General features: G+C 46.1%; 1 protein-coding gene across 1 annotated transcript; it reads right to left on the bottom strand.

Moving 5' to 3' along the window:
* Positions 1-840: 840 nt before the first annotated feature.
* LOC115319594 lies at positions 841-11,295 on the bottom strand. The gene is given in 6 exon segments (XM_042292510.1): positions 841-905; positions 907-1,184; positions 3,082-3,466; positions 7,377-7,524; positions 10,396-10,411; positions 11,201-11,295. Coding segments are annotated over 6 exon segments (903 nt in total). The 5' UTR covers positions 11,252-11,295; the 3' UTR covers positions 841-880.
* Positions 11,296-13,788: the final 2,493 nt, after the last annotated feature.

The following is a 13,788-nucleotide window of genomic DNA, read 5'->3' as shown; positions in this document are numbered from 1 at the left end:
TGCCGAAGTATGGTACACTGGAGCCTTTCGACCCCGAAAGTCAAGTCTGGCAAGAGTACCTGGAACGAATGGAACAGTTCTTCGCAGCGAACGAAATCCCATCCTCGTCGCCAGTTGTTACGAGGTAGTAATAAAGACCGAGACAGGCCACGTCCGATGGTGTTCCAGACGCATGCTGAACTGCTCGCGCCACCGGCGCCCGTGCATTGCACCTCTTTATTTTCTAACGCGCGTGTGTGTCAACGGTGGCGCTTGCTTTTGTATATAGCAATCGTAACACTCACTTACTTGATGCCTTAGCACTGCAGTAATCCACTTCTCACGCCTAGCCGCTTCCCAAGATATCGAAGAAAAGCGGTAAAGTTTGACGCTTGAGTCTCCTTCGCGACTGTGGCCGTCCTTCACGCAGCAGCAGCAACGTTTATTTCTTGGGGGAACTCAAGGACTAGACGAGATGCCACAGGAACCCGGTGAGGTCATAAAGACGTGAAGTTGGGACCTAGTTTTACGAAAAACGGTTCCAAAAAGGCTCACGCCGATTCGGAATGTCACGTTCACACGTGGTTTCTAAATGCGCCTGGCCGCAGTCCCCGCGACCCACGTCGTCTGGCCTACCTATTTTTTTTTTTCCGGCCGCTAAATGGCGCACGTTGTAGTGCCAAACTGCATCGCCGGTTGCTACAGCCAAATGTGCTTAGCATTGTCGGATAAACTGCCTCAGCGAATGGGCCTTTCATATTGTGAGACACTGTAAAAAACCTTTACAGAAATAATGCCAGAAAACAAAAGAACGAAACATAAGGAGTGCGGTTCAACAGACATACAAAGAAAAGATGTGCATCGGAAGTTTAAACCGTCTTTATTCGCATTGTCATGGTATTTACAGTGTGATATAATTACCTGCTACGCAGGCGCGGTGAGGACAGAGGAATAGTGTAAACTTTGGTCGGTTTCCCACCATAAGCCCCGAGGTCGTACTGGCTGACGCGAAGGTGGGCTTCGGTTCCGTGGACGCCGTTGAAAATGCCCCTGGCGGTGTAGCGCACTCCCTTTTCGGTTTGTTCCAGAAGTGGATCGTCGAGGTCCTTGACGTCGTAGAACCAAAGGTAGTGGTCATTGACCTTTCCCTGGAACCAGACAGCGAACCAGCCTTCTATGTCAATCTGGGCGGTCCATGGAATTTCCTGAAATAAAAAGAAGACATCACGCTAAATCAGGAGGGCAAACTTGAACCCTTAAGAAAAAGATGGCATCACGCTTTGATAAAACATGACGTCATCTGGCACTGTGAACGTCACTGCTAATTTTTCCCGCTAAATATAGACGAGAGAGACTTCCGTTTAATTTAGTGAATAACTTTCCCAGCCACGACGATCACGTAGACATGAGAAACAGACCCATAGATCCGCTGCGGGAAACCTCGCCAGGCTGTCGCCATAAAAGTCTACTTCCAAAAATAAACGCGGTGGGGCGCTTTCACGAAAAAACTTTTCATTTCCGGTAAGCCGCGTTCCACCATGTTGATGAACAGTGTCTGCTACCTTCCTCATTCGTTTCCATCCCGAAGATTCGTTACTGGCGTCGTTTTTGGTATTGGTAAAACGCACGAGCATGGCGAGTTGCTTCGTATACGGCAGAACTAAGTAAATATACGACGGGAGACTTGGGCCGCAGAACCTCATATATACTTCGCTTTTTTCTTATTTTCTTTTCAACAAAATCTCCTCGTTTTTTTTTTTTTTTTTTTTTTTTTTTTTTTTTCTGGTGCTATTTTGGTTGTTGACAGGTCAAGTTCTAGATCGCCAGCTCGTCTTACAAAGGTCGGGCACGCCAAAAAAAAAAATTGTTCCAGACGACGCCCCTTCGTGTTTCCAGCGGATCTCTGGGTCTGTTTCTCATGTCTACGTGATCGTCGTGGCTGGGATCACGGAGCGAAAGAAATCGAACGATTTGGAAAACGCTGATTCCGCGCATAGCAATGCATAGGGCGAAAGTTGTGGCGTTCGACGAGATATTGAACCGGAAGTACGTCATGTGAAACCGCACTATACACGTCAAGCGAGCGAGAAACACTGTTGGTGTCGCTGTTTTCTGCAGCCTGCCCAAGGTCCTGAATTTTACTTCGTTGCTCTAAAGGCGCGGTTCCATTTCTAATACACGGAACAAAAAACAGTCCCGCATTCTGAGGCGCGTTTCTTCCATGTATAAAGCTCCTGTCAGATTTGCCATAAAAAAAAAAATGAAAGCCGTTTACAACTTCCTGTAACGCCGATTAAAGTGCAGCTCTTGAGGAGGAGGAGGGAAGGGTAGTGAGGATCACGTGTTCTCGGGGGTGGGGGGGGGGGGGGGGTCACGTGATCTCGGGGGGGGGGGGGGGGGGGTCACGTGGCCTCACGGTTACGCCGACGCCGCTCAAGCCGGAAACGGGCGCCTAAGAGCTAGGCTCAAAAATGTCTACCGACATCTTGGAAGCATAAATCAAAATGTTTCAAACATGATTGAGGCATGTCGGCAGGTAGCTACCCCCCTCTTTAATGTCCAAGGCCCTGAGAGTGTACGGAATAAATTAATAAATAATTAAACTCTGTCACCATACCTGCAGCGAACACCGTGTCCTTTGTCTGGTGCATGAGAAGTGCGAAGGCGGTTTAAAAGGATTGAAAACAGAAAGTGATTTTCAACGCACCCCCCCCCCCCCCCCCCCAACCCCAACATTTCATCCATCCGTCCGTCCGTCCTTATTTCCCACTAAATTTAGTGGGAACATTGACGTCACGTGACCTCACGTCACGGACGTATACACAAGTTCACTTTCCCCGCTAAATTTGGCGGGAAAATTGATGTCAAGTGACATAATCACCAAATGAGTTTCCTCACTAACTTAATAATATATATATATATATAGACAGAGATATATATAGATAGATATATGTTCTTCTACACTCCCCGAAATGACTGTTCAATTTCTTCTAAACGAATTGTAACGGTCGCTCCTTAAACGCGACATTTCGAGCAATATACGACTTACTTTCAAGAAAAAAAATCGCCGCCATTTTTTTATTTTTTTATTTTTTTGCTTACCTGGGTGACGTCGGTGACGACCCACTCAATTTTCGCCGACTTCATTGGCGGAACAATGACGTCCTGTTCGATAGTGTACTCCTCCGACTCGGTGTGAACTTGCCCAGCAGTCTTAGTGAGGCTCACGCTTGTGCTGAACGTGCTGGTGACGTCCGCCACGCCAGGCAGGCCCACCTTGATGGAGAGCGAGGTACCCACACTGAACGAGTCTTGCGTCTGCCACGAGTACTGGTGCGTCAGCTTCTTGGTCCGCTTCACGGTGACGATGAGCGGTTCCGTCGGCATTGCGTTGTGGGACCATTCCGTGTGCACCACTTTGGGCAGGACGGACGACTTGCTCATGTTGCCGTACTTCAAGGAGCCCACTGTGGTGCTCACCTTGTACCTGTGAATTGACGCCAGTGCAGTGACAATCGGTCCTCCCGGTGATTGCAGCACTTCCTCCGAAAAAACGCTTGGAATATTAGCTACTCAATATCGGCACCAACTATTGTCGATTTCACGTCCACCATATTTTCAGCCATGAATTAAGAGTTACTACATTTAACCCGTATGCCCTTATTTACCCTTTTAATCCTTATGCTCTTATTCCCGCTACCACCACTAGGAAATTTGTTTCGGTATCTAGTTGGCCAAAAGAGCGTGCCAAGCCCTCTATCTGCGTCGGGTGGACCCCCTGGCTCTGCCCGCTCCAGAAGCGTGGAAAGTTCGGCTAGTTGATAGCAGTTCATCCTGATTTAAAAACGCACACACAAAAAACCCAAAACGTCTGCCCGCTCCTCTCATTGACCAAACTCTCTATACACGGCTCTGGAGTCGCCAGTACTTCGGCGGACTCGAAACCTCCCAAGTTTCCAGACCAGTAAGTGGTTTACTTAAATATCTACGTGAGTATTGAAAAATACACTAGCAGTGGATAACCCGAACGCCGCACGCAGAGGCCAGGACTCCTTTCGGAAGTACCGTCACGTCCGTTTGATCGGTGGAGCGATTATATCGGGCCTCATATATAGCGCTATTCTTAAATGCGATGGCATCTCTAGAGCCACAAAGTCACGAGACAGCGTGCGTCCATCCGTAGCGGCTAGAGAGCTAAATTCAGCGGAAAACCCTTAATTGGTGTATAGTTGAGCATCGGTTCAATTGCCTCGCTAAATGTAGCGGTAAGACCTGTTACCATTAAGCACCAATAGTTCAATGGTGGTTTATTTCACTCCTGAGTAGACCTCCAGGCGTGGAACTTAAATTTTGGAAAGAAATAAGCAAAAACTGCGCCGCGCTCGCGGCCGAGAGGATGTGCCGAGCTCAACGGACACCTGGGGCTCTGAGCTGGACACTCGGCGAAAAAGTCGTCGATATCTCTGACGGCCGCGATTGGCCCGCGCTGAGGTCAAACGCGATGCTCGCCAATCGCGGCGGTCAGAACTCTCGTTGACATTCTTGCCAAATACCCAGCTTAGGGTCCCTGGAGAGGCAAACTCGAACCAAGAATTCCAAATGTCCTTGCATTAAACCTCCTTTCACGGTATCTATACTTCCTTCCGCTTTACGTAGAGACGCAGCCGACGCTACGAGTTGACGGGACCGATCAAAAAGCGTGGAAAGCGCCAGTCACCGGGTCTTTCCCGAGCATGATTCGTTCGTCGGTGATAGAAGACGTACTACACATGACGAACACGCATGATGATGCACCTTTGACGCTCTTTGATTTGTCCCATCAGATTGCAGCATCGACTGCGTCTTGACTTAAGGCGAAACAAAGTATAGACCAACACTCGGCCCTGGCGTCACGCAGCTGCGGTGGTACTGTCAATGGCATGACGCATGCGCAGACGTTTCGATTCACGCGAATTCGGTTTCTGCGCACGCGCAGTGCGCATACCTGGTGGGGGCAAACATGGGCTTGTCTGTAAACAGCGTGTCGGTCTATATACCTTTCCAGCGGCAGCCTGGAATGAAGCGCGCGGGCGAAAAATGCTGAGTCACTGAGCTGTGGACGCATGCGCAGCATCCAATATACCGCACAGCAGACCAACAGCGCATGCTCAGGAGGCGTTCCAAAGCCCAGCAGACAAATATGGCCGCGCGCAGAAGGCAATTTTCGCAAAGGTCTATAGGAAGAACGCCCAACATATAGACAATTGCAAGCATGGCGCCACAAGTGGTGCCCCATGCGTGCAAGCGCGTGCAACGCGCGGGTGAGCGTAGCTTTGGCAAGCTCGTAATCGCACGGGCGTGCCTGCTCGAGCAGAGACATGGCGGCGGCCAGTCGCCCAGCTTGCAATCGTCTATATATTGTAGCGGGTTCCGCTTGCCAGCTGTTTATTAGCCGGACAAGACGTCCGGTTTCTTTGCTGGCTTGCTTCGAACTGCTTGCCCGAGCGCTCACATCGCGCGACCTCCGGCCTCGTTCTTCTTTTCATCGCTACAATATATATATATATATATTTTTTTTTTTTTGCGTAATTCCGTACCTTATTATTTACAAAAAAGGAAAAAAAGAGAACCATTCTCAGAACACGTCTACGATATGTGTCTGCCGTGCTACATCGTGATTTGGCTCGAACGCGGCGCCAAGAGGCAGTCGGGTGCAATATCAGCGAATTCGCGTAATCGCGAGCGTATCACGGCACTTCCACTCCCTGATGGGCCTGCAAGCATCATACGATGCGATACGAATGTATTTATCACCACGATAAGATTCGGTGAATGGGGGCCGAATAACTGCACAAATGCAGCTTGACTAAGGGGTTTAACAGATACGGCGGAGCGAGACAGGCACCAAGACACAAGAGTAAAGTCAAACATATTACCAATAAAAGAAGTCAAAGGATCATTTTTGAATTTGCAGCTATTTGAAAGTTCGGTTATGGTCTACATTTGGAACGAAATAGTTGGTTAAGAAAAGAAGCCAAAGTGTGAACTAATCTCTGCGTTCCGTAATTAATTCTAGATTTAGGAATTTGCCAAGGCTGGTAATGCCTGGATGAGTAGGACTGACTTTGTTTTTGTTTTTTTTTAATCTGAAAGCTGAATAATAAAATCTGAGTGCCCATCTGAGTAATTAAACGAGATAATTATATAATTGGTGTACTCTAAGGATCTTGTATAATTTAAATAATGAATGTGTTGAATGAGAGTAAGAAACGTTTGCTATTGCTCTTGTTGCCATTTTTCTTTTAGCAGATGTATTCAGATTTAAAAAGGATGTCTTACCCAAAAATATACGTTACAATACTAATACAAATGATAATAAATCAACGAATTGTATAATTTTTTTACACCTACTGGGAGAACATGTATGTGTTCGTTTAAAAGTCTTACAGATCTACTTAACTTAGAAGAAAGATATCATTATTCCATAACATATTGTCTAAAAAAATGACCCAAGTCACCGCAATTCCCACGGAGCGCCAAGAGGCTTAGCTGTACTTCCTATAATCAACTTGGTCAGCTACGAGAACGAACGACATCGCGCTACAATATAGCCTGATTGAAATTTAAAAAAAAAAACGACCACTATTTTGTTATTAAGACCGCATGATCATTATATAAAAGATCACGTGCCCTCCTCACCAAAAATAAATAAAAATATTAAAAATCGCGCGACAGTTATTTGACCTAATGCGTTTAAACAAAAGCAACAAAACAAATTTAGGTGTGTGTATGTTTATACAGCCTATAACTTAATCTGCTTTAACGGGTGACTTGTCTCAGAGCTGTACATGAGAAATTTAGCCAGTGCAGTACAACCGCTAGCCTGGGGTTTTTAACCTGCACCACGCAGTAGTGATGCACGACCGCATACCCGTACGATGCGCATCCAGATTGAAGCGGGCAGGGGTGGGGATTGAACAGCAGCAGCAAGGTCGTGATGTGTTTTCCCACCAAAATTAACACGGAAGCTGAATGGATGCGTAGGTCACGTGACGTCAATTTTTCTGCTAAATTTAGAGGGGAACATGAATTCGTCCGAAACCGAAACTAAAAAAGTTTGGAGCTACTTGGCGCGCTATCGCAACTGTTAGCCCTGCTCCTCTGCCCCCTAGCTTTACCTTCATTGCCACAGAAAGGTGTCCCCGAGTACAGTTGCCTTTTTCTGTACTCGCTCTTCGAATGCGTTAAAACCCGAACATCAGATGCCGGCTTTCGGCGCTCGAACGCGTTCGAAAAGTGAGTAGAGACAAAACGCGTCTGCCAACTAATCATTCCCACTAGAGCTCGATGTCTTGACGTCTCCTCCTCTCCTTCGGTGTCTACCCGCGTAGATAGTACGCGTCACAAGGTTGACTCACTTTCTGTACTTTGCGGCGAACTCGATAAGATGACTGTGGTTGCCGTGCATGTTCCACCAGTTGACCGGCATGTTGTGTTCCTTAGACTTTTGGTTCACAAACTCTTGGATTTTTTTCGGCAAGTCGAAGACACGTGGCTTTGCAGCTCCTATTAGAGAAAATGTTCAAAAGAATCATAAAGCAACCAGTGTACCTTCGGCATTTTTATTTTCAATATATCGTTTCACTTTCTTACGTAAATAAAATATATATGTAACAGATATGCGAAACAAACCATAAAAGCTAGGGGCATGACCGATCACAATAGAATAAATATATTGATTTCAACACTCAAACGGTGTGCTATATATACATATTCGGCTGACACCCCAATGCGTAACGACTGAGAAATTAAAACTAGCGAATACATCTCCCATTTGTTCTAACTCATTTTTATCTGAAAATGGGTACTACGAAATTTGTTAACGAACTTTAGACAATTTTCAATGGCGTCATATTTTCTGCTAATACATATATCCTTTGTTGGCAAGCAATGATAACTAATATTCAGTTATTCTTTGTGTTCGTTCAAACGAAACAAATTGAATAACATTGACGGACTTATCCAAGAACGCCGCAATAAAAAAAAAAAAAAAAAAGTTACTTAGCTCATACCCTCTGGTAAGCATATTCGGCCCACAGCGGAATATTGGGGGGCGCTGTGTTCGACAAATGTTTCGTTTCTCCTAAAAAGAAACGGAAGTGATGGAAGTGATGATATCGCGTCGGATTGGTTAGAGGCTCAAATGACAAAAGTTCCTTCTTTCGTCATTTGAGCCTCTAACCAATCAGACGGGATATCGTCACTTCCGTTTCTTTTAAAGAGAAGCGAAACATTTGTCAAACATAGCCCCACTAGAATACCTGCTTTTCTTCACTTTTAGAGCGCAGCTCTCAGGAGCCCGTTTCCGGCTTGAGCGGCGTCGCCGTCGGCGTAACCGCGAGGTCACGTGACCCTTCCAAGGTCACGTGACCCCCAAGGTCACTCCAAGGTCACGTGACCCCCAAGGTCACCACAAGGTCACATGACCCCAAGAGGTCGCATGACCCTGGGGGAGGGGTCACGCGACCCCCTCCCCCGAGGTCACGTGACTCCCCCTCCCCGAGGTCACGTGACCCCTCCTCCCCCGAATTCACGTGACACCTACCTCCCCCGAGGCCACGTGACCCCCTCCCCCCGAGGTTAGGTGACCCCCCGGAGCATATTTAAGAATGAGGGGAGGAGGATGAGAAGGAGGAGGGGTCTACCCTCCCCTCAATACCCTTCCCTCTTCCTCCCCCCTCAGTACCCTTCCCTACTCATTCCTCCTCAAGAGCTGCGCTCTAATTCGGCGTTACAGGGAGTTGTAAACGGCTTTCATTTTTTCCAAACCAATTTGTACGCGCTCCACACACCTGCAGGTTCAGACTCGACCCAGCATGTCATGCCCTGCCACTCGGCGCGAGATGGTTTCGCTCGTCCTTTGCACTGTTCTGTCCAGACTCCACAGACAGGCACCATCAGCTGTTCCTTCTAGTGAGCCATCTAATGCCAACGTATATGAAGTCCTTTGCTGGTCATGTTAGGGAAAGGAAACTGGTTGGCATACAGTATGTTAAATTTGTGTACATATGTATTAAGTAGGCATATCAGAGAACCCTCAGTGGACAAAGGTTACTTTTATCTCCGCTAAGCTATGTCAAACGTAAACGGACGTTCCAGTTTGTTTTGTTCATGGCTCTACCTCAAAGGCAGCATTTTTTAGACCTGGGTAAGAGTAGAGGAAGGAGTTGTCTTTCTGTGGACTGCGATGCCCCGCTAACTTGTAAAACGGCACATGACAGCTTGAGAAATGCAGAGTGTGCCGAGTCATGAGAATCTCATTATCGCAGCCAATAAGGTTGCTGCGTTCGTTGATAAGAACCACTAATAACCAATCACGAAGCAAGAAACGTGAGCACAATAAGCCACATCCTGCGCGTTTCCTAAATTGACTGTATAGCTCCCGCATACGCTGATCTGCATCGCGCCTTTCATTGCGCTAAAACGTTCATCGGTGCGATGAGAAACGAAATAGAGTAGATATTTCAAGTATATTTTCAGCAAAGCAGATAAGGCCAATGAAGAAATCGACTGCTAAAATACGCCCGGCCTTGGACTGAGGGCTCAGGTGAACTGGTGAATATTGGCCAACATCAGAAAACCGGAGACACGGAAACAAAAAGGACGTACAGAACATCCGGTGTCCGAGAGAAACAACATCTCAGACACAGCTCAGAGCCGTGTTCAAGACGCTGTTTTCTACGTCCTTTTTGTTTCCGTGTCTGTGATTTTATTGTATTGTCAAATGGGATTCTGGTTGATTTTATCTCCGCCGTAACAATATGGTGATGCCATTGTAGACCGACATTTTTGCTGCTATAAATTTTTCGATAAAGTTCCGAATTTCTTTGGAATGTACGAGGGGCCTCCAGTAAGTATCCGAATTTTGTCCCAAAAACACAAACACGACGAATCTTATAGACTTTAGCAGTGTATCTGAAAGTGAACATTATACGTCTGACACCTGGTGGAAGAAGTTGGAAGTATAAACTGTTTTCTCGTGCTGTATAATGCAAGATGGCGTCGGACCAGTTGACTCCAGTGCAGGCACTGCGTGCGGACAAGAAATGTCTGTCGGAAACAGGTTCCAAACCAACGCTTAAAATCACCTTGGACTGTCATGTGTGTTTTGAGAACCGACCGTAGCACGTCCATTAGTGTTTAAATTTTGTAAATGCTTTCATTATTGTAGTACAATGTCTAAAATACTGATTAGCTCACACTATTTTAGTTTGTCTTAAATTTGCATTTTTAGAAATTGTTATTTTTTTGCTTTTATATACCTATTGCCCCCTCCCCTCTGCAATGCCCTCGTGGCCATGAGGGTATTTGAAATCAATCAATAAATAAATAGCGTCAATAACTTTTTTCCTTCACAAAATAAACAAGCAAGCTTACCCGTTTGCTGCATTGCCTGTGAACAGAGAAAAAGAGCATATATAATGCATTACCCAAGTAATCGGTGAAAAAAAAAGACTCGTCTACAGGTACTGTATTCGGTAAGGTAATTAATAAGCATAAAACTAACTTTGTGGTATAAACGGAAATATATGTGCTACATTCTATGAGATTATGAAAGCGGCCAACCTAAACTGCGTGCAACAAAATCAAGCTTGCTACCGCTGGTATTCTTTTTCGTTCTTTTTTATTCACAACAGGCCCGCTTCGAGTTCGACGTAAACAGCACATATCTTTCTTTCTTTCTTTCTTTCTTTCTTTCTTTCTTTCTTTCTTTCTATCTTTCTTTCTTTCTTTCTTTCTTTCTTTCCTTCTTTCTTTCTTTCTTTCTTTCTATGTATGCACATATCTTAGCTTGTTTTGGTTTTACTAGCTGTCGGTAGTCACAAAAACCTAGCCGTATGTTAAGCCCTCCACGAATCATACACAATGTTCATAAAAAGTATCGGACCTGTCCTCAGTGTCACTTTGCAATGTCGTACGCGGAAACCACGTGCATTCTTCGAAACTGCCTGAGGAATTTTTCTGTACGACAGGAACGTTAGACAAGGAAGGAACATGCGCAGAAAGTGTCTGGAGACTGACTTTTTTTTATGACGTATTACCAGTGTGAGCACGGCTTTAGAGGTTTTGGGGCTTGCCTCGTAATCGTATAGATCAGGAGAAAAAGTGCCACGAGGGAGTGCCACCGTTGAACTGCTTCGTGGGTATTGTCGAGCCAACAAACGGGGGGAAAATAACTTACCAGGGCGAGCAGAAAGACGGCTCCAAGGAGGAGCGACACAGAGCCGGCCATGTTTGACCCACGCGTTCCCGGTGTTCACGAAACAGTGAATAGCGTTGGAGGACCGCCTATTTTATATTGGACGCCTCCGATATAGAGGAAGGTCATTAGCGTGTCCGTTACATCTCTCGAGCGCATTGTATGCCTTATCGCCAACCATTGTCCGTACCAGATGTGTGAAGCCACATTTATCGCTGCCACGTTGCCGTCATTATCTGCGCGCTTATTTCCTACTACGACGTCGAGCGATAATCGACGCGTTCTTCATAATTCAGTTGGTATAGCAGAGGGTTGGGACACTCGAGACACCCAAACAACCATTATTGCTGGGTAGGTGCACGATTAGAAACTAAAATTCGTTGCACCCATACAACGATGAACCTTGGCGGAAGCGCTCTTAAAGTTTCATGCGAATACTAGCACCGCACGCTGGAAGGCAGAAAGCGGGCGGACAGGCGGAGGCGCTTGCAGAAGGTCGACATTGTCCTCACCTCCTCGCAGCAGCGCAAACGTAACAGCGCTGCCCACAGAGCACCTGACACTTATCGAGCGGTTGAGAACACTCTGAAGGTCACGTAATAGTGGAATTGTTTGTAAACAGCGAGTTGGTTAGGCTGTTTAATGAGTCCGTCTATTTTCTCGACTAAAAATTAAATCAACTTTTTTTTTTTTTTTTCCGAACTTGGCGCGGTTTACGTTACAGGCCCTTCCTCCATCCAGCCCCGTCAGCGGATTGAAGACTCACCTTTCATGACGTCCGATAAACTCTATGCACTCACGCAGCGCATAAAATTGTTTTTAGCAACAGGTTATTGCAACCTTTACTTTTCTTCCAGAAAGCTTTGATATGCACGCGTGAACGAACTCTGGAGCGAACACGCGTGTTTGAGCTCCCTTGAAGTTCGTTTAAGTACATTCTAAAAATACCACTGCGGTAGCTGGAGACACTACTGCATAATGAACTATACAGTATATACCGGTTGTTCCTGCGATTACTTTCAAAAATATATTTTAAAAGGATGATTAGGGAAAACAAACTTTTGGGGAACAAACTGTCAGCCGCGGCAGGCGTCAGGGGTTGCACAAGATACTGAAATAAGCCAAATAATTAACTAAAATGCACTAATTACCTCGCTTAATTAAGAAGGCTGCCGACGCGGAAACGTGGATTACATTCTTATTTGCGTTTTCGCATCACCAGCCTCGCGCCTGCTGCACGAGTGGTATACCTTTACTGCACACCCGCTCTTCATACCTTCTTTGACTGATATAAGGGTTTGCGATGACCCTCAGCAGGTTTATAATAGACCCTTTCCGGAATTCAGTCTGGCCACTTTGATCACTATCATCATCATCTGAAAACGGCATATGTGCTATACTAATGGCGGCCTTCTGTTTACTGTTGAAGGAAGAAGTTGAAGATGCTCCTGAGCAGATCATTCGAGGCCTATATATTCTAGGTGTTAGCGCAACGTGAAGCAGGAATTGGAAGCAAGAGCTGCGTAAGCGTTCATTTCTAACTCAGTCCCAGTCAATCCGTTAGTAGCACTCAATCGGCTTCAAAGCCTCTTGATGTATAGGACTCTATCAAGGCGTGTATGTGGGTTGGCGCTTCGTTCCGACTGGCTGCATTTGTTTTCGCCATCGACACTAAAAGAGATTGAAAAATAATTGTAGTGAAGTGAACATTCTCGTTTACCGTTGACCTTTAAGTGACGGTGCCCCATTAAATATTGCAGACCACAGGCTCATTGCCGCCATTAGTATAGTAAAAGATAAACTGCCATTTGAGTCACCAGATGGCACTGAATTCCGGAAAGGGTCTATTAGAACCATGTGTGAATTTTCACTACTTAAAGGGGCAATGCAACGATTTTTGTATTTTGCGCAAATATCGCTTAGAACGAATCCCTGACGTTAATGACCTGTGAAATACCCGTTCGTTTTTCACTACACGCAATCGAAGTCGCAGAAAAAATTAAGAAAAAACGAGCAGAATTCATCCCCTCAACTCGCAGCCAGAACAAGCGGCTACGTGATCTGGAGCCGATTATATGCCGCTAATGTTGATCATAGCCATGCGCTGGGGTTGGCAACGCACAGGACACGCGCTAAGTTCCAGGCATTGTTATGGTTCGGCTGTTGTCGTCATTGCAGCGATTGGACACACGACACTACCCGAATGCTTCTCGAGCTATAAATTATCACGAGCCCAAATCGAGTGTCCACGCCATGCTCGGGTCCAATCTATGAGCCGCATTCAAATATCGTCACTGGGCGGTACTGCTACCGCCGAGCTACGTCATCAAGTTTTGCGAAGGAGAGATTGAATGAAAACGCTCGGTTTCGTCCTCGAAATTACAGCGCAACAAAGAGTTTCTTAGTCAGTGGCTTTGCGTGCGAGTATCCTTGAGTCCCATTAGTGCCAGTAAGCTCGTGTAAAGTGACAAACATTCCAATTGAATATTGTTTCACCGCCCCTTTAAAAAGTTATTAAGCAAACAGTGGGGGCGGCAGCTTTCCCAGAGTCATGTCACTCAAAACTGCAT

Source organism: Ixodes scapularis, unplaced genomic scaffold (assembly GCF_016920785.2).
Source record: "Ixodes scapularis isolate PalLabHiFi unplaced genomic scaffold, ASM1692078v2 PGA_scaffold3__209_contigs__length_174095766, whole genome shotgun sequence".
NCBI lineage: Eukaryota > Metazoa > Arthropoda > Arachnida > Ixodida > Ixodidae > Ixodes > Ixodes scapularis.
Note: the sequence above shows the minus strand (reverse complement) of the source record. Positions and strands in the feature narration are given on the sequence as shown.